The sequence below is a fragment of the Psammomys obesus genome, unplaced genomic scaffold, assembly GCF_907164565.1.
Source record: "Psammomys obesus unplaced genomic scaffold, mPsaObe1.curated_primary_1811, whole genome shotgun sequence".
Classification (NCBI taxonomy): Eukaryota; Metazoa; Chordata; class Mammalia; order Rodentia; family Muridae; genus Psammomys; species Psammomys obesus.
Window position 1 is genome coordinate 4,014,315 of NW_026585685.1, and position 18,829 is coordinate 4,033,143.

Below are 18,829 nucleotides of genomic sequence, written 5' to 3' on the forward strand. Positions count from 1 at the left end.
GTTTCAGAGGGCTCAGTTACCAGTCAGCTCCTGGTTTCAGAGGGCTCCGTCCACCAGTTGGCTCCTGGTTTCAGAGGGCTCCGTCCACCAGTCGGCTCTTGGTTTCAGAGGGCTCAGTTACCAGCAGCTCCTGGTTTCAGAAGGCTCCGTCCACCAGTCGGCTCCTGGTTTCAGAGGGCTCCGTCCACCAGTTGGCTCCTGGTTTCAGAGGGCTCAGTCCACCAGTTGGCTCCTGGTTTCAGAGGGCTCAGTCCACTAGTCAGCTCCTGGTTTCAGAGGGCTTGGTCCACTAGTCAGCTCATGATAGCAGGAACATGCAGCAGACTGGGAAACAGACCACAAGGAAGAGGCCAGGGCTGGGATTACATCTGACTCCTGTCGATTAGGCCCCACCTCCTAGAGTTTCCAAAGCTCTCCAGAGTAATGCCAGCAGCTGGGGAGCAGGCATTCAAAACATGAGCCTCTGGGGACATTTTGGATTCAAACCATAACCACATATGAAGGGAGCATTGTTACATAACTTAATGCTTGATTAGACAGAGTCTCGCTCCCTAGTTCAAGTTGGCCTGGGACTCACCAGACTGCCCATGAGTTTGTGGTGAGCCTTCTGCCTAAGTCTTCCAGCTTAGGGATTACAGGCATGAGCCACCACACTCACACCAAGCTCTTCAAGGGCCCTTTCTATTCCTTCTTATTTAATTCGAAGTAAAACAAACAAATAAAAACAAAAAACAAAACAAAGAAAACCCAGTATGTGAATAAATAAATAAAACAATTATGAACCAATGAGACTAAATTGCTTAGGTAGTTTGAGCAATTATTTTGTAATTCCACTTTGAGCTCTGTCTCTTTCTGGTTTTTCAAGACTAGGTTTCTCTGTGTAGCCTTGGCTGTCCTGGACTCTCTTTGTAGATAGGCTGGCCTCCAATTTACAGCAATCCACCAGCCTGTGACTCCCAAGTGCTGGATTATAGGTGTGTGTCACCACACCCGACTCCCTTTGATCTCTTGTTTGTTCCCCTTTTGAGATTGGGTCTTGCTCTGTAGCCCAGGCTGGTCAGGAACTTGGGGTTCTGCTTCCCCCGCCTCCCAGGTACAGAGTACAGACACGCACCACCGTGGCCAGCAAACATGCTCTACCCAACTTGTACCACATCTCTGAAGCTCAGTAGCTTATCACGCAGATAGCCAGATACAATTTAAATTAGTTAAGAAACTTTCAGTGTTCACAACAAATTAAAAGCTTTGATATAAAAACTCATATTCGAAGGTCTGAGTGTGCTGGTGCACACTTGTAATCCTGGCACTAAGGAGGCTGAGGCTGGAAGAATGATGTTCCAGCCCCAGCTCTCTAGGGAGGTGTTATTTCTCACAAGCCCCCATGAGGGCTGAAGAGCACCTGCCTGCCTCACTGGGTGGCCCGGGCTTCAGCCCTAGCACTGCAAACAGCCTCACGAAATCTCCGTTTGGTTGTCCAAAGGAAATATGTAGAACTTAGCAATTTCAGTTTTTCTTTATACAGTTCATAAGTGAGAAAGTCCTGTCAGAGGACATTATTTCTTGTTTTTACAGATTTACAAAGAGAAGTATCTTAAATTCATTTATAAATCTACTGTACATTGAAACAAATTAATTGTGTCAAAATAAAACCATCTGGGTTCCGAAGACTCTGCTCTTACTGTGGCTTTGACTGGCTTTGATACAGTCCTGCCAAAAGAACAACACATGCACTGGGTACCATGTTTAACGTGTGTTCCCAGTTTCTTTTTCTTCTTCTCATGTGTCTGTAGGTGTGATGTGCATATGTGTGTTCATGTGAGTGGGTGCATGTGTGTACATTCAGGTGAAGGCCTGAGATGGATAGACTTTCCTCTATCGTTAATCTACCTTATTCCTCTGAGGCAGGGGCTCCTAATCAAACCTAGAGCTCTGTGATGCAGAGAGTCTGAATCGCAGTGGGGACATACGGGGTGTGGGTCCCTGTCTCCACCCTCTGAGGCTAAATTACAGGTGGTCTGTTATCACCACCCAGCGTTTACTTGGGTCCTGGGGACCCAAAGTCCAGCCCTCTTGCACTTTGAGCACTGAGCCAGCTCTCCAGCCCATGTGTCAAAGGGAAGCATTTAGACAAGCTTCATTTTTCTCTGGGAATGAAGTGTCTTTGGCTAATTATTATCAACGACAGCTAATACTTATTGAATAAAATACTTGTTTAAAGATTTCATCTCAGGAGCAAGACTGTAGGCTCTCCATGCTCCCATTAACATGGAATTTTAGCCATCCCTCTCTTCGGTGTTTCCTTATCCCAGGCAAAGGTGTCAGGAAAGGGCTTCTCAGTGTAATTCCAAGCTAGATACAGAAATGGAAATGGACACGACACTGCGTTAGATTCTCTCTAATGCATTACTGTTGGTTTTCTAAATCCTGTGTGACAGATATTGTTGATTTATAGATAAGGAAGTAAAATGTAGCTACAAATTACATAAAATGCCCAAATGCTGTGGCCAGCAAGAGTGCTTATGAAACAGCCCCATTGTCCTGGCCCAGGGAGATGCCTTAGTGGGTAAAAGTGCTAGTCACACAGGCCTCATGACCTGAGTGTTATCCCTGGAACCCACATAAAAAGCTGGGTGCTATAGTTAGCCATATGTATATTAAAGACAGGGTCTCTATATAGTCTCCGCTGTTCTGGAACTCATTCTGGCCTCAAACTCACAGAGATCCACCTGCCTTTGCCTCCCAAGGGCTGGGATTAAAGGTGTGCTCCAGCCGGCCCTGCTAAAGCTGGATGCAACAGTGCATGTCTGTAATCCCAGCATTCCTACAGTGAGATGGGAAGTGGGAGACAGGAGAATTGGTCAGTGCTAGCCACCAAGCTAGCTTGGAGGGTGTGGTGTAGTGACCGACACCAGGAAAGACCCTGTCCCAAAACAAAACAAAAAAACTCAAAAAAAAGGTGGAAAGAGAGAAACAGTTCCCAAAGTTATTTTTTTATTGTACTTGAGTGCTGTAGCATATAAACACACATACAAAATGAAATTTTTAAGTTTAATTAATAAAAGTTAAAATAATTGACTTCAGGCACACTATACCTGCCTGAGGTTGAGAGGAGTCAGATTTTGCTTTTTTTAAAAATCATATCATTGGAAAAAATATTTTCAGCAGCCTAAATTGCCAACTTCTAGCACCAAAAGCAAACAAACAAAGAAAAACAAGTATTCCGTAGACATCCCTCATAAAACTTGGTTTTCCTCTGTGACCTGAAGAAAGTTATTATTCCCCCAGCTCCTGTGCTAGCCCCTCCTGTGGGCCAGAGGAGTGTTGACCTGTCTGAGGAGCCCCCAGCTCTGTCAGCACAGCACTCAGGTTCTCTCTTCTTGTGTGCTTTTGCTTGTGTGTTAGCCTAATGGACCTGGATAATTATATATGCCCGCTCTGCACCTCAGTTCTGGGTTCGCTACTTGAGCATTTCTCAACCAGTCTCAGTTGTTACAAAAGACGCTGCCTTTCTTCACCTTTGCCATTATAATTTTGTGTGTTGAAATCAAAAGACAGACAACCCAGGGCTGTTGATACTCCTGCAGGTTCCCGACAGATTTCTCTGTTGGTTCCTAGGCCCTTTAACTCCCCCTCACTGTGATGACTGCAGGTCGTCAGAACCTTTAACTGACCTTTCATCAGACTTTCGGCTCCAAGTTGCCCTTTCTCCCTCTCTCCTTTTGGCTTTCTTTCATAAGGAAGAAACTTCATAAGCTCACGAGAATACTTGATTCTAAGGATAATACTTTTTTTTTTTTTTTTGTAAAGATGTTATTTTTAAGCTGGACATGATGGCACATGCCTTTGATCACAGGCAGAGGTAGGTGGATCTCTGTGAGTTTGAGCCCAGCCTGGTCTTCAGAGTGACTTCCAGGACAGCCAAGCCTACACAGAGAGATCTTGTCTCAAAAACAAAAAAAAAAAAAAAACAAGCAAAACAAAACAACAACAAAAAAGACTTTATTTTATGTGTCTCTCTGTGTGTGTCACATATATTCAGGACTCCCAAAGAGGTCAAAGTGGGTTGTAAGTCACCTGACATGGGTACTTGGAACCAAACCAAACTCAGATCCTTTAGAAGAGCAGAAAGTGCTCGTAACCACTGAGCCATCTCTCCAGTCCCTAAAGACTTTTTCTGTATAAGTTTTATATTATTCAGATTTTTATTCTGTGCTTTCTGTTTTAAAGACTTATTGAATGTACCTCAGAGCTCCTTCAGTGTCAACACAGAAACCCTGAAAGCTCTACTGTACTCAGGGTATAGAAATGGAAGTCTCATCGTGGATGGTTGTGCTCATCAGGGAGACCCTTATTCTATCCCCATCACCTCAAGTTTTCAGTCCAAGTAGACATTTTGGTTGTCTCTTACATACTTAACCTACAGAGATAGATCTATAAAGGTACACACAGATATTCAAACAATGTTGCAATGCTTAGTGTTTTACTTACTTTGTGTACTGTGTTTGTAAGTTAAGCTCCTTGTAGTAGACTCACTTGATCAAGTGCGTAGACTTGAAACTATTACAGCAGCCGAGCATAGCTCACACCTGCAATGCTAAATGCCTCAGAGACTGAGGCAGGAGGATCAAGTGAACTCAGGGCCACCCTGGCTTACAAAGTGAGTTCCAGAACAGCCCGAGTTACAGAGTGAGCTCCTGACCCCAAAAACCACAATAAAATATTTTTTATAGCTGTTGACTCACAAACAGCTGGTACTATAGCCTGTTTCTGCAAACATTTGAATATTCTTTCCCATAATCTTCATCAAGTTGTTTAATGAAATTTTTTTGTTAATGGTTGAAATGTAGTATCTTATTTATTGCTTTAATACTTGTTTTCATTATAAACTTGGGAAATTTTTCATATTTATTAAAAAGTTATAAATTGGGCTGGAGAGATGGCCCAGTGGTAAAGAGCTCTGACTGCTCTTCCAGAGGTCCTGAGTTCAGTTCCCAAAAACCACGTGGTGGCTCACAACCATTTATACCTTCTACTGCTGTCTTCTGACATGCAGGTGTACATGCAGATAGAAGATTCAAAATAAATAAATAAAATCTTTAAAAAAAAGTTATAAATCTGATCTGTGAATTGCCTATTTCTAACCATTTATCATTTTTTTCTGCCATTTGTGTGTACTTACATGTGTGTTGTATGTGTGTAAACATTTGTGTACATATATGTGGAGGCCAGAGATCTAGTCTACCTTGTTTTTTGAGATAGTTTTTGACTGTCCTAGAGCTCACTGAGTAGGCTGTGTTGATTGGCTAGTGAGTCCTAGCAATGGAATTGTAAGCACCTTCCATTGTATGTGGTCCTCATGTTTGCACTACAAAAACTTTGACTTGAGCTATCTTCCTAGCCCATTTGATTTGTAATAGCTCTTTGAGTATTAAGTATTAAGAAATTTAGTTTTGAGTCAGACAGAACGACACACACCTTTAATCCTCAGCATTCAGAAGGCAGAGGCAGGCGGATCACTGTGAGTTTGAGACCAAAATGGTCTACATAGAGAACAAAGATACCCCGGCTTAAAAAAAAAGAAGAAAGGAACCCAGTTTTAAGCTGCGAGCATGGTGGCCCATGTTTGTAATCCCTTTGGGAATTTTGAAGGCAGAAGCAGGAGGATTGGCCCAAGTTTGAGGCCAGCTTGTGCTACATAGTGAAATTCCATGCTAGCTTCCGCTACAGAGTGAGACCCTACCTTAAAAAGCACAAAAAAGAAGAAAATAGTTTTTGTATCTTCAGTATACTTACAAATATTTTCCCAATTTATTTTTCAATTTTTAAATTTAGTACTGAGGTTTTTTTAATTAGAAAATTTTATTTTTTCTTTCCGGTTTTTGGAACAGGGTGTCATGTAACACAGGTTGTCCTAACTTCACTGTGTGTAGCTAAAGCTGTCATTAAACCCTTGATCCTCTTGTGTCAGCCTCTCATCTACTCGATTAAAGTGTGGCTACCAGGCCTGACTGAATTTCAAAATGTTATATGATCACATTTATGCATGTTTTAAATTTATGAATATTAGGCTGTGATTTTCCTGATAAAAAGATTTTTCTCTTGTTTTTCAGTTTTTAGTTTGCCTTAAATTTTTAGTCTTAATATAGAAGTTCTAAAAACAACTGTTACTCCATTTTATTTATTTGTTCTATTGTGAGTGGATGCTCTGTGTGGCTGTGTGTGTGGTGTGCTGGGTAGGTGCCGTGGTGTGAATTTGGAGGCCAGAGGACAATTCTTGAGAGTCCATTATCCATATACTGCTAGGACTAAATTCACCAGTCTTTTTTCTTTTTTTGAGAAAGAGCCTCACTATGTAGCCTTGCCTGACATGGAACTCTTTATATAGACCAGGCTGGCCTGTATTTGCAGAGATCTACCTGCCTCTGCCTCCCAAGTGCTGGGATTAAGGGAAGGAACCATCATACCCAATGAAGTATTTTAATTTACTTATTTAAAAGCCTCTTTTGAGGCTCTGCATACACTCTATATAAGGGTAGTGCTCTTCCTCTGAGTCCCTTGACTTTGTTAAAAAAAATCTTTTTTTTCTCTCTCTCTCTTTTTTTTGAGACAGAGTTTCTCTGTGTAGCCTTGGCTATCCTGGACTCGATTTATAGACCAGGCTGGCCTTGAACTCATAGAGGTCTGCCTGCCTCTGCCTCCCTGAGTGCTAAAAATCTTTCTTTATTTTTCATCTTTTGGTAAATTATATTTATAGAATTAGGGTATAGAATCCTCCATTGGTAGCTAGGGTGCAAAGCTCCTACATTCAGTCACACACACACACACAAAACAAAAACAAACAAAGCCCCTAATGCTCCCTTGTGAAAAGAGTGTAGCCCCTATCCTCAAAAGCCTTATAAATGATTGGGGAGAATAAGAACAGTTCAAAGCATTTCTATTACTGTGGGCTTAAGAGAGCAGTGTGGTTACAGTGTTTAGCGAACGGTAGAAAAGGTAGTGTTCTTTCTGCTTTCTAAACTCAGCTGGTTATCTCCCACAGTGACCGCATTTTTTTTCCATCCTTTATTTAAAGCTGTACAGAGCTATTTGAATGAAAACTAGACCTCACTCTGAAGGAGACAGAATTATCTGAGTAACTGGCTAACCCTGTAGCAAAGGCTGAGAGCCGCTGATACAAGCATGGAAGGGAGGTAGAGGTGAGGTCCTTCTCTGAGCCTCATCATTAGCCCCCTCACCACGTCTTGGGTCACTTTCTACAGCTGCAGTTAGCTGTGGTCAGCTGAGATTTGAAAGTATCAAATGGAAGAGTCTAGAAAACCGTTGAAAAGCTTTGGGCTAAGCTTGTTCGGAGCAGCATGGTGAGGCTGCTGTCTGTCCTGCTCCTCCTTGCCCCATGTGAATTAGCCCTTTGTCTAGCTCTCTACTCTGTGCCGCCCACCGGTCAGTACCACACAGGCCATCAGGTGAGCATCACTGAGTCACAGTGCTGATGTCAGGCCTCCCTTCATAGCCTCCTGCTTCATACACACTGCCTTTATCGCTCCCTCACTTCATGTCAGCACACGGGCCCAGGTTAAGTACAGTGTTAAAGCATTGGGAGAAAGAGCCATATTCACGGAACTTTCCATTGTGTCTTATAATAATTGCTATATTTTGACATTAGTTACTAGTTTCTTACTATGTTTAGTTTATAAATGATCTCAGACTAACACAGAAAAAAAAAAAAAACCCATGGTGTGTATAGGTTGTGTTACTGTCTGTTTCAGATCCTCTGGGGGTCTCCTGTTTTGTCCTGTGTTCTCTTTCAACAGCTGGGCTAATTTGACCTTCACTAGCTTGACCCTCGTTCCTCGTTCGAGGCCCCAGACTGTGACAGTTTCCCATGTTCTCATGCTCATACGCTTCCTACTAAGGGACAATGCAAACGGAAACTCTCCTCTCTTCCTTTTTCTCCAGGTGAAACCAGTGGGAACGAGAGTGATGCTGAGTACCTGCCAAAGAGTGAGTGAGTCAGCCGCTGCTCCCCTCCCTGATCCCGGCTTCGGCTGGAGCAACGCCTGCCTGCTTTTGTGATTAAGCATGCCTTTCCCCACGTGGTTGACTTTGTAGGCCATTGCTTCATCCTCAGACCCTGTGGAGATTTGCGGAGCTAAGTAGTACATTCAGCCGTTTGACAGCATGACAGATCTCCCCTAGTGAAGGGAGGCAAACCAGGATGGTTCCGAGGACGAGTTCGGGAGGGAGCAGGGCGGCAAGCTCCGCAGGCCCAGACCTGTGCAGTTTGTAGCAGCCAAAAGAGTGTGAATCATCCTCATCGACAAGCGCTTAGTCTGAAATGGCCGATTTTTCCCTAGTAACTCAAGCGTAACTACTAAGTGCATTTTCTCTCTCTGACATTAAGAAGGGAGGGAAGATACTTACATGTAGGTGCTTCTATTCCAAGTCATTATGCGGTTCATATCGGGGTGCAGAATCCGTGCATTTCCTGCTCTTACCTCTACAAGCACTTAATGTGCTCTCGGTCTTCATCAGACGAATTGTCATAGCAGGTTTTATTTCTCGTTTAACTGGCTGACATACAGCAACACAAAGAGCAGGAGTCTGAGCGGAGGCCAACGCTGACACACTGATGTCATGAGTAACAGCCTCGTGCTCCTCCACTGGCCTAAATTGCTCCAGGTTTTGGATTTTGTAGCCTGACTAAAGATGAAACTTAGAGCATTATGGGGTTCAGCATTGATGCGTAATAATGACTAATTTATTGCAGTTGCTAATGAGAAGCAGGAACAAATGTGTCTTGACTTGAACGCAGCCCTTTGGAGGGTCAGCACAGCCTTTCCCGGAACACCCAGTAAACTGGACATTTCTAGGGAACCATTTCTGGTTGTGTGTAAAGAGTTCTTAATATCTTGATCCACACTGTACTTATTTAGTGGCAGAAGTCGCCATATCACAACTGGCGATAACAGTTGTGATTTGCATTTTTCTGATGGCTAAGAACGTTGAGCAGTCTTTCACATACTTTTTCTAGCCGTATGTGTTTCTTGGTTTGAAAAGTGTCTGATCTGTTGCCTGCTTAATGACTGAGCTAGCGTTTATTTTGTTCTTATGTTCTTATGTGTTCTGGCTATTAATCCTCTGTCAGATGAGTGTTCAGCAGAGGTGTTCTCCTGCTCTGTGCCTGTCTCCCCACTTTTCCTTTTGCTGCTCAGAAGATTTTTAATGACTTGCAATCCCTTTACCCAATCTTACTTCCTGAGCTATCTGTGTTCTAGTCAAAAGTCATTTTCTATGTCTGTATCTTGGAGTGTTTCCCTTGCCTTTGTCTAGCAGTCCAGAGTTTGTTTTTCTCAAGGCAGGGTTTCTCTGGGTGGCACAGGCTGTCCTGGAACTCACTCTGGCCTCAAACTCAGAAATCTGTCTGCCTCTGCCTCCCGAATGCTAGGATTAAACGCGTGCACCACCACTGCCTAGCCAGATTTTATTTTTCATCAAGGACTTTGATCTATTTGAATTGGTTTTTGTGGGGTGATAGGGATCTGGTCTCTGCTTTTCTTATGGGATGGATATCCAGTTTTCCCAGCCTTTCTTGTTAAAGAGGTTGTTTCCTTCCCCAATGTGTATTTTAGTTTTCTTGTCAAGAATCAGGTTGTTGTAGCTTCTTGGCTTTATTGTTAGATCTTCTATTCCAGAGGTCTGTGTGTTTTGTTTTTAAAAATTATTTTAGATTTATTTTTATTCTTTTTAATTATGTGTATCAGTGAGGGAGTATGTACATATGAGTATGGGTGCCTGCAGAGGCCAGAGGTGACAGATCCCCCACTCCCTCTCCTCACACTGGAGCTGGAGTTACAGGCAGTTGCGAACCACCTGACTTAGGGCTGTGAGCCAAACTCAGGTCTTCTGAAAGAGCAGTACATGCTCTTAACCACTGAACCGTCTCTCCAACTTTCATGTCTTTTTTTGAAGAACTGTGATTGATAACAAGCCACACCTCTTATTATGTGCCAAGGGAAAGGGAAAGGATGGGTTTTTAATGTGAGGTTAACTTTGGTTTTGGTTTGCCCTGGCTGTGCTTAGTGTCTGCCTAGGACTCAGTTCTTCTACTATATCCATCTCTCTTCCATGCTTTCAAGACAGTACCAGAAATGGCATGTACTGTCAGTTTTGTATTTTTTCCTAGACATTTTGCATGTGTCCTGGTGCTCTGCATGGAGGATATATGTGTGTTTGTATATATATAATACATAGATCAAGTGTGTGTTTTAGATATACAGTACATCTTTTGGGATATGGATGTCAGCCCCACTGCTTGCTGGAGGTAGAATAGGACCCTAAAACTCCATGCCCATCCCAGCTCTGAATAATGACATGGAAACTTGGGTTTATAGCTTTAGACCTTAGCTCACTGTTTTTCCCAACTAGCTCTTATAACCTGTGTTAACCCATCTGTATTAATCTATGTCGTACCACATGGTCCTTTACCTCTTTTCAGTTTCGTATGTCCGACTTCTTCCGTGTCCTTTGTGCCTCTTTCTTTCCCAGAGGTCCTATCTCTCTGGAAGTCCTGCCTTTGCTATAGGCCATTCAGTTCTTCATTCAACCAATCAGAAGGTGGTGGAGAACAATGTTTACAAAACACTGAGACAGGTGATGCTTACCAATGCCCAAGTCAGGTCTGTTCTCAGCTCTCTGCTGGGACAGAAATCGGCATTTGAATATCGAAGACAGCCTTTACACAGTGCACAAAATGTCGCTCCAGCGGACCCCTGAGCACTGTCCTCTCCCATGTCATAGCCCAGACAGGAATATTTGTGTGGAAGATACTTCTCTGCATTCATTCAACAGAGGACCACAGGATTCTCCCTGTGAGAGCCACGACTTGTGGGGCTAGAAAGAGGGTACGGGCACAAGGAGCCTGACACTGTGACCTCATTACAGATCGCCACAAGCGCCTAGCACAGCTGCAGCAGTCCTCCAAGAGGAACCCCCACTACCAGACCTTGGAGCGGGACCTTATTGAGCTGCAGGAACAGCAGCTGTTTGAACTCTTCGTGGTGGTCTCTCTGCAGAAGACGCCGTCCGGAACAGGCTATGTCCCCCAGGTCATACAGCAGTTCCCTAGCAAGGTGGGTACATGGTGTCCATGAAGCCTCCGGAAGGTGCCCGCACAGTCCTGTGTTTTTCTCTTGTTCACTGCTGTCCCTGCCAGCTTCCACCAACATTGCGACAGGAGCTTCCCCAAAGCCTCCTTGAATGGGCAATCCTGCTTCAGCAACCCAAGTGCTAGGAGCCCCCAAGCCTAGCCTTGCTGTTCTAACACTGCTTTGGTTTCCTCTGCCTGTTTCACCTCACAAATCATTCATTCATTTAAGGAGCTGTTACGAGTACTAGCTATATTATTACAAGCTTCCCAAACATTAGGATTACAGGCATTTACCACCATGCCTAGCTTAGAAAGACCTTCACATCCCCCCTCCCTAGTTCGGGTTAATTATACCAAAAGGCTAAGCCTGAATTAATAGGTGTAGTGCCTGAGAAGGGCACAGCAGACGAATCAAGAATGTCTGTGGTGGGACTGGAAATATGGCACAGTGGTTAAAAGTAGCCACTGCTGTTCAATTCCAGCACCCATATGAGGTGGCTTACAACCATCTCTCACTTCAGTACGCAGGAATCCAGACAGACAGCTGCCCTCATATGCACATATGCATATGAGGATACACAGGCGTGCACATAATTAAGGGGACAAAAGATAAATAGAAACACATGCCTTTAGGTAAATTGCTTGCTGTTTTTGGTGCCTCAGATGCCCATCATTTGGGGGGATGGAGAGAGCCTGTGGAGCCCTGCCTGGACTGTTGTGGAACACCTTGGCTGAAGATGATTGTGAACATACCAAGTTAGAGCTAACAAATGGGTTAGGTGTGACTGGGATCAAGGCCACCTGCGTGCTTGGCAGCGACTCTGGGAGCTACACTCCCTGTCCTGATGCTGTCCTGCTGTTTTCAGTGTGGAACATCCCAGTGACATGGAATAGGTGCATATTCTTTAAAGAAACTTACAGAGAACTTTGATCAGTTCTCGAAAAAGCAATATGCTAATCAGACTTCTGTGCTGTTTTTATAGATAGTCCTTCTCATTTCTGAGTATCTTTTCATTTAACTAAATTTACACTGCCTTTCTAAGTACAATACCACTTTTTGTGTATTTGGGTCTTATGTAGCCCAGGCTGACCTTGAGCGCTCTATGTAGCCAAGGTTGGCCATAATTCCTAATTCTCCTGCCCACACCTCTCAAAAATTAGGGTTATAGGTAGAGAACACCATGTCTGACTTATACCACACTTCCGTAAGAGTCTTCTGGGCTAAAAATTCCCAGGGAGTTACAAACCTATAATTAGGTCGCAAAACTAAGGGAATGATTATATACAGGGTAACACTGAAAAATAGTGTCTTTTCTAAATAGCATTTATCTGCCTTTTCAAAGCACTCTTGATTATTAATCAGAATGATTTCAGCTGGCTAGGTTTCTGATATATAATAGAAGGATTTTTATTTATCTTAAATCCCATGATTTATAACACACTGGACTACCAACCAGTTTGAGAAAGCTGAGTCTAGATCCTCCTCTGCATAAGAAACTCTTCGGTACCACCAAGGTTATAGGGTCTTCACCGGTACGATTTCAGGGTCAAATAGGATTCTCCATTCTTAGCCCCTGTGCTCATTCCCTGTTGATGAGTGTCGGTGTTCTCCTAGAAAGCACTACCAGCAGGCTTCACTGGGGGAAGCCTCTGCACAGCCTCACCATGCTGCCCCAAGACCGTGCTGAAGTGTCTTTTTTTTTTTTTTTTTTTTAAAGTTCTGGTCTCCATTCTCATAGGTTGATATTCTGTGGTATTCTTTCAGGGTGATCATGGCTATAAGCAATCCAAAGACACTGAAGAGAGGCTCAAAGTCATCCCCAAGTTTTGTTTTCCTGATTCAGAGGACTGGGTGCCAACCTCAGCGCTCAAGAGGTAAACCAGTGCATCTGTTTTCAGTTTGAATAGAATCTGACAAGTGGGTAGAGTCAGGAATAGAGAGCCACACGAATGAACACAAGCAGATCAAGCTGCAGAGGGCTGAGGTAGAATCAGAACGCTTGTGTGAGAGCTCAGGAAAGAAAAACTGAAATTTCACTGTCAAAGAGAACAGATTTGTGAATCTCCCTAGTTTATCAGCCCTGGACAAAAGGGTCCACATCACCTGCAGTAAGATGACGGCCCAGAGTAGCCAGGTTAAACCCAAAAAGAGCGAAACAGAACAGCTGTCATTGTTTCTCCTTCAAATTCACAGAAAAAGCCACAGCCCAGATTCTGTACTCCTGTGTGGGAACAGAGGGAGCCCCCAGCCTGATAGGTGTGGAATTGAAGCATTAAAGAGTTTTGTGGGGGCAGGAGAGATGACTCAGTAGTTAAGAGCAAGTACTATTGCAGAGGACCTGAGTTTGGTTGCCAGTCCCTATGGTCCCAGCTGTGTGTAATGCCAGCTTCAGGAGGGTCTCTGTTCTCCAAGAGCAACTGTACTCACTTGCGCGCAATACACTCACACACACACACACTTAAAAATGATTAAAAAAAAAAAACCTTTCAAAAAGGACTTTAATTTCTAAAACCATTATCACTTCCAAACCCTGCTTTTTTTTTTGTTTTGTTTGTGTGCTTGTTTGTTTCTTATTGTTTTTGAGACAAAAAACCACTCAGAGGTCCAAAGAAAAGAGGATCACTTGAGACTAAGAGTTGGAGGTTAGGCTGGGAAACATTGACTTTATGTAAAAAAATAAGCAAGCAAGCCTGTAATCCCAGCACTCGGGGAGGCAGAGGCAGGCGGATCTCTGTGAGTTTGAGGCCAGCCTGGTCTATAAAATGAATCCAGGACAGCCAAGGCTACACAGAGAAACCTGGTCTCAAACAAACAAGCAAGCAATAGGAAGGAGAGATAGCTTAGTAGTTAAGACCAGTGGCTGCTCTTGCTGAGGACTGAGGTCGGTTTCTCAGCAGCCATACGGCTCTTCACAGCAGCTACAACTCTAGGACCTGATGTCTTCTTCTGGCCTCCGTGGGCACTGCATGAATGTGGTGCGCATTCATTCAGGCAAAACAGCTATATACATTAAAAAAAATCTAGCCGGATGGTGGCGGGGGGGCATGCTTTTAATCCCAGCACTCAGGAGGCTGAGGCGAACAGATCTCTGTGAGTTCAAGGCCAGCCTAGTCTACAGAGAGAGTTCTAGAACAGCCATCTCTACCCAGAGAAATTCTGTCTTGAAAAACCAAAACAACAAACAACAACAAAATAATAATAAATTGTTAAAAAATAAGCCACGAAAACTAAATTGTAATTCTTAGGTATGCCAGTTAGGTAGAAAAGCTTGTATAAATGAATTGGGTCATGTGTTGATGACCCACTAAATGATGGTCTCAGCTGTTGGCCCATTAGCTAGCCCTGCCTCACCTCTAGACTTAGCCGTCTCCTTGCATAACCAGTTGAGCCTGATCGCAGCTCTCCACCCCTTAGCTGTCAGCATTGATGCTGTGTTGTCACTTGTACTGCCAGCTGTGGATGCAGTGTCTCTTACTGGCCTGGCTGCTCCATGGTAGACTTCTTCCTCCTGCACGAAGCATGTTCTAGAATACTTAGAGTGCAGAAGAGGCAATAAAAAGCAAAGGCAGCGTCTTGCTCGGAACTTACTACTATAAATATTCCTTTCAATAATCTTGACCGCATTTGAATGTTGATCCATCCACCAGTGCTCAGAGGTTAAAGAGCACTTGCTGCTCTTGCACAAGACATAGGTTTGATTCCACCACCAATGTAGCATCTCATGACTATCTAAAATTTGAATTTCAGAGGCTCCAAAGCCCCGTTTGGTCTCTGTGGGCACTGTACATAGTGGTGCACAGATATATATGGGGGCAAAACACTCATACACAGAAAATAAAATTTAATTAAATATAGTGTCATTCAAACTTCAGGTTCTTTGGCAATTGAATTTCCTTTTGGGGCATCTTTGGGGATTTTGTAAGTGGTGCTCATTTTTGGTCCATGTTTATAACAAGGAGTTGCTCTTTTTCCTATTGATTTGTATATATTAAGGATATGACCTTTTTCCTGTCTCTGTGTGTGTCTGAGAAAGAGAGTTGGCGTGCAGGTTCACATGAGGAGGACAGAGGACATGTATGAGTCCTTGCCTCTGCTTTGATGAGCTAGGGTTTCTCATTCTCTACTGCTGTGTCAGGCTTGCTGGCCTTGGAGCTTCTGGGGAGTCTCCTGTCTGCGTCCTATCTCACTGTAGGGATGTTGAGATTGCAGATGCTTGCTGTTGCACCCCGCTTTGTGTAGACCTGCCGGTCTGTATCCAGGTTATGCTTGTGTGGCAAACACTTTCTCCAGCGAGCCATCTCCCCAGCCGAGGATGTAGTCTTTCTTCTGTCACTGTTCCATATGACCTCTCAGAAACAAACAGAAGAATTTGCAAGGGAGAAATGACATTATCAAAATTCTTTATAGCAGTCAGGCATGGTGGCAGAAGCCTTTGATCCCAGCACTCTGGGAAGCAGAGGTAGGTGGATTTCTGTGAGTTCAAGACCAGCCTGGTCTACAAAGTGAGTTCAGAAAGCCAAGGCTAAACAGAGAAACCTGTCTCAAAAAAAAAAAAAAAATCTTTATAGCTTGCTTACGTGTGTGTTTAGCTAAATTAGATGTTTAACGAAGGGAAAAAGATAATAGCTAGAGGGCATAATTAAGGAAAAGGGGACAGCAATACCAAAAGCTTATCCCATCCCCACTCTCTCACGCCAGGACAGGGCATGGGCACTCTGTAGGGGAATATAACTTGAAATAAATAGATATTTCTGTTTCCTCTTAGATCACAAAATGACTCCTTTTACTTGTTAAATGAGTAATGCCTTAAGCAGCTGTGTTTCATTTTGTTTTCAGTGAAACATTTTCCTTCGTGTTGACTGGTGAAGATGGAAGTCGGTGGTTTGGCTACTGTAAGAAGCTTTTGGTGAGTACCAGATTGGTGCCACAGATTTGGTAATGGAACAAGAAAGGGCAACTAAGAACTTGAGAAATACTGTCCCTCCGTGAGACAGTATTTAATGGCTCATTAATTTTGTGCACAGACAAGAAGCTGCATTAGGGCTAGCAATGACTCAGTGGTTCAGACTACTGGTTGGTCTTTTAGAGGACCTGGGTTTGACTTCCAGCACCCCTGGGCAACAGTAGCTCGCAGTAACTCCTGAACCAAGGGATCTGGCAGGCAGGGGATCTGGTGCCCTCTTCTGGTACTTCATGGGCACTGCATACGCATGATACACAGACATCAATCAAAAATATTTTTTAAAAAAGAAGCTATGTTTGCTTTACAGAGCAAGAGCAAGGTGAAGGACAGCCATAGAATGATGCAGAATAGAAAGGCTTTGGGTTTCATTGACTTGTTTCTGTGCAGTAGAAAAAGTAACATGGAGATTGAATGTCAGTACCGCACATTTGAAGAATACCGTCCAGAGAGTGGGCGGAAGAAGCTGAGTTACTCACCACCTTTCTCAGGTCTCTTGCTTAAGCACTAAGCCTGGGCAGATCATGCTTCTGTCCTTAGTACTCCCCTTACCTTTAAGTGCTCCGCTCCAGCTCTGACTAAGCAACGGTGAAAGATGCCTGTGCGCACCCGAAGTCCCCTGGCTTCAGTGTCTGAAGTAAGAGCATCGCTTGAGCCCAGAGCTTTGGGGCAAGCGTCAGCCACCACAGGAGGGACCTACTACGCAAACATTAATAGTTAGAATTAGTAAGCCCGTGCTCTGCTGGTTTCTTTGTTTTTCAGCCAGAAGGCAGAGGAAAGCGGCTCCCTGAGGTGTACTGCATGGTCAGTCGCTTGGGCTGCTTCAATCTCTTCTCAAAGGTGAGTCAAGTGTCCTCTGGGGAGGAGTGATTCTCCTTCTAGGTCTGAGGTGGTTCTTGCTGGATTTCACTAGAGAACGTTGAGTAGCATAGACGTTAACTTACTACTTGAGAAAGCTCCCCACTGCTAGGCCAAGAGCCACAGGCTCAGCAGGTAAAGGCATTTTCCACCAAGGCTGATGGCCTGAGTCTGACTCCTGGAACCCATGTAGTGTCCTGTGTCTGTGCACTGTGACATGTGCATGCCCTCCCCTAACACATTTAAAGATGAGAAACAATAACCCATAGGCTTCAAGGCTTAAGCTTAGGCCCTGATCATTATGTTGCTCCATTAGAAGTTTGGTTTGCTAAAATGCCCAGGTTTGGATTTTTTTCTTCCGTTTTGTCTTTTTGAGGCAAGTTTTCTCTGTGTAACAGCCCTGGCTGTTCTGGAACTTGCTTGGTAGACCAGTCTGTCCTCAAAATCACAGAGATCTATCTGCCTCTGCCTCCCAAGCGCTGGGATTAAAGGAGTGTGTCACCATACCTGGCTTGGTTTTTTTTTTTTTTTTTTCTTTTAAAGGTTTATTTATGTTTGTTTTGTGTATGGTGTTTTATCTACACACACATCTGTGTATGACATGTGTGCCTAGTGGCCAAGGGACCAGAAGAAGAGGTCAGACCCCCTGGGCGTGGAGTAATGGTTGTGAGCTGCCTTGTGGGTGCTGGGCATTGAACCCAGGTTTATGAGAGTAACGAGAGCTTTTAAACACTGAGCCAACTTTCTAGTGCCCAAACTCACAGTTCTAAAAGAACACATCCTGAAGCACATCTTGCCTCTTTCTTTCCTTTAACCCAGCTTGCAGGATATCATTGTCCCTGTTACTTTTTTTTTTTTTGCCCTCTGGTGAAGTGAAAATGGTCTGGGGACTGGTAAGATGGCTAAGTGGTAAAGGCTTTTGCTGCCAAGCCTGAAAGCCCGAGTTAATACCCAGGATCCATACAGTGGATCAGCAAACAATGGACAACTTCTGACTTCCAGACTTGAATCATGACATGCTCACACCTACACACACACACACACGCACTGTCTCTCTAAATAAATGTAAAGGAAAAAGTTAGTTTGTAAATGTGTTGACTTACATCATTTGGGGCATAAAGATACCTTCAGGATGTGGTGCTGTGGGCTTTTATCAGTTGCAGAGCTTGTTTCTCCAATTCTGCCACTGCTACTTATTCATAGTAGGATTTCTTTCTGTTTGTGGGATGAGGACCTTAGTAAATACTGTGGGCTTTGTTTGTTCTTTGTTTATATGTGTGCCCTGTGCAGATTCTGGATGAAGTAGAGAAGAGAAGAGAAATGTCCCCAGCCCTGGTTCACCCATTCATGCGAAGTGTCATGGAAGCCCCTTTCCCAGCTCCTGGCCGCACCATCACAGTTAAGAGCTACCTCCCTGGGGCTGGAGATGGGGTAAGTGAGTTCATATCGCCAGGTTTAGTAGCCACTCAGAGGCAAGCTTTGTACTGCTACAGGCCCAGTTGCAGAAGCTCATTCATGGGGAGGGATAGTTTGATCTACTCAAGGGAGTGTGTTTATTGTCTTAGAAACTCTGAATGAGTGTGTGAGGTAGTTAGTTAACCCTCGCCCCAGGTTTTCTATCTGACATAGATTGGGTCCCTCTAGAGTGGCAGTCTCAACATGACGAATGGCAGATGTGTATGTATGTATCATAAACTCTTTGTGGCAGTCTCTCTTTTTTTTTTTTTCTTTCTGGACAGGGTATCACTATGTTGCTCTCGCTGTCCTGGAACTCACTCTGTAGACTAGCCTGGCCTTGAACCCTTAGAGATCCCCCTGCCTCTGCCCCCTGAGTGCTGGGATTACAGGCCTACACCACCACACC

General features: G+C 43.9%; 1 protein-coding gene across 2 annotated transcripts in view; it reads left to right on the forward strand.

Moving 5' to 3' along the window:
* Dennd2c (DENN domain containing 2C) overlaps nucleotides 1-18,829 on the forward strand; it is a 38,923-nt gene that overhangs the window by 9,708 nt on the left and 10,386 nt on the right. For both annotated transcript variants that reach the window (XM_055628245.1, XM_055628254.1), the window contains 6 exons: nucleotides 7,957-8,001; nucleotides 10,942-11,129; nucleotides 12,912-13,021; nucleotides 15,984-16,053; nucleotides 16,870-16,947; nucleotides 18,256-18,396. In XM_055628245.1, the coding sequence (XP_055484220.1) occupies nucleotides 7,957-8,001; nucleotides 10,942-11,129; nucleotides 12,912-13,021; nucleotides 15,984-16,053; nucleotides 16,870-16,947; nucleotides 18,256-18,396 (632 nt within the window). The remainder of the gene's footprint in view (nucleotides 1-7,956; nucleotides 8,002-10,941; nucleotides 11,130-12,911; nucleotides 13,022-15,983; nucleotides 16,054-16,869; nucleotides 16,948-18,255; nucleotides 18,397-18,829) is intronic.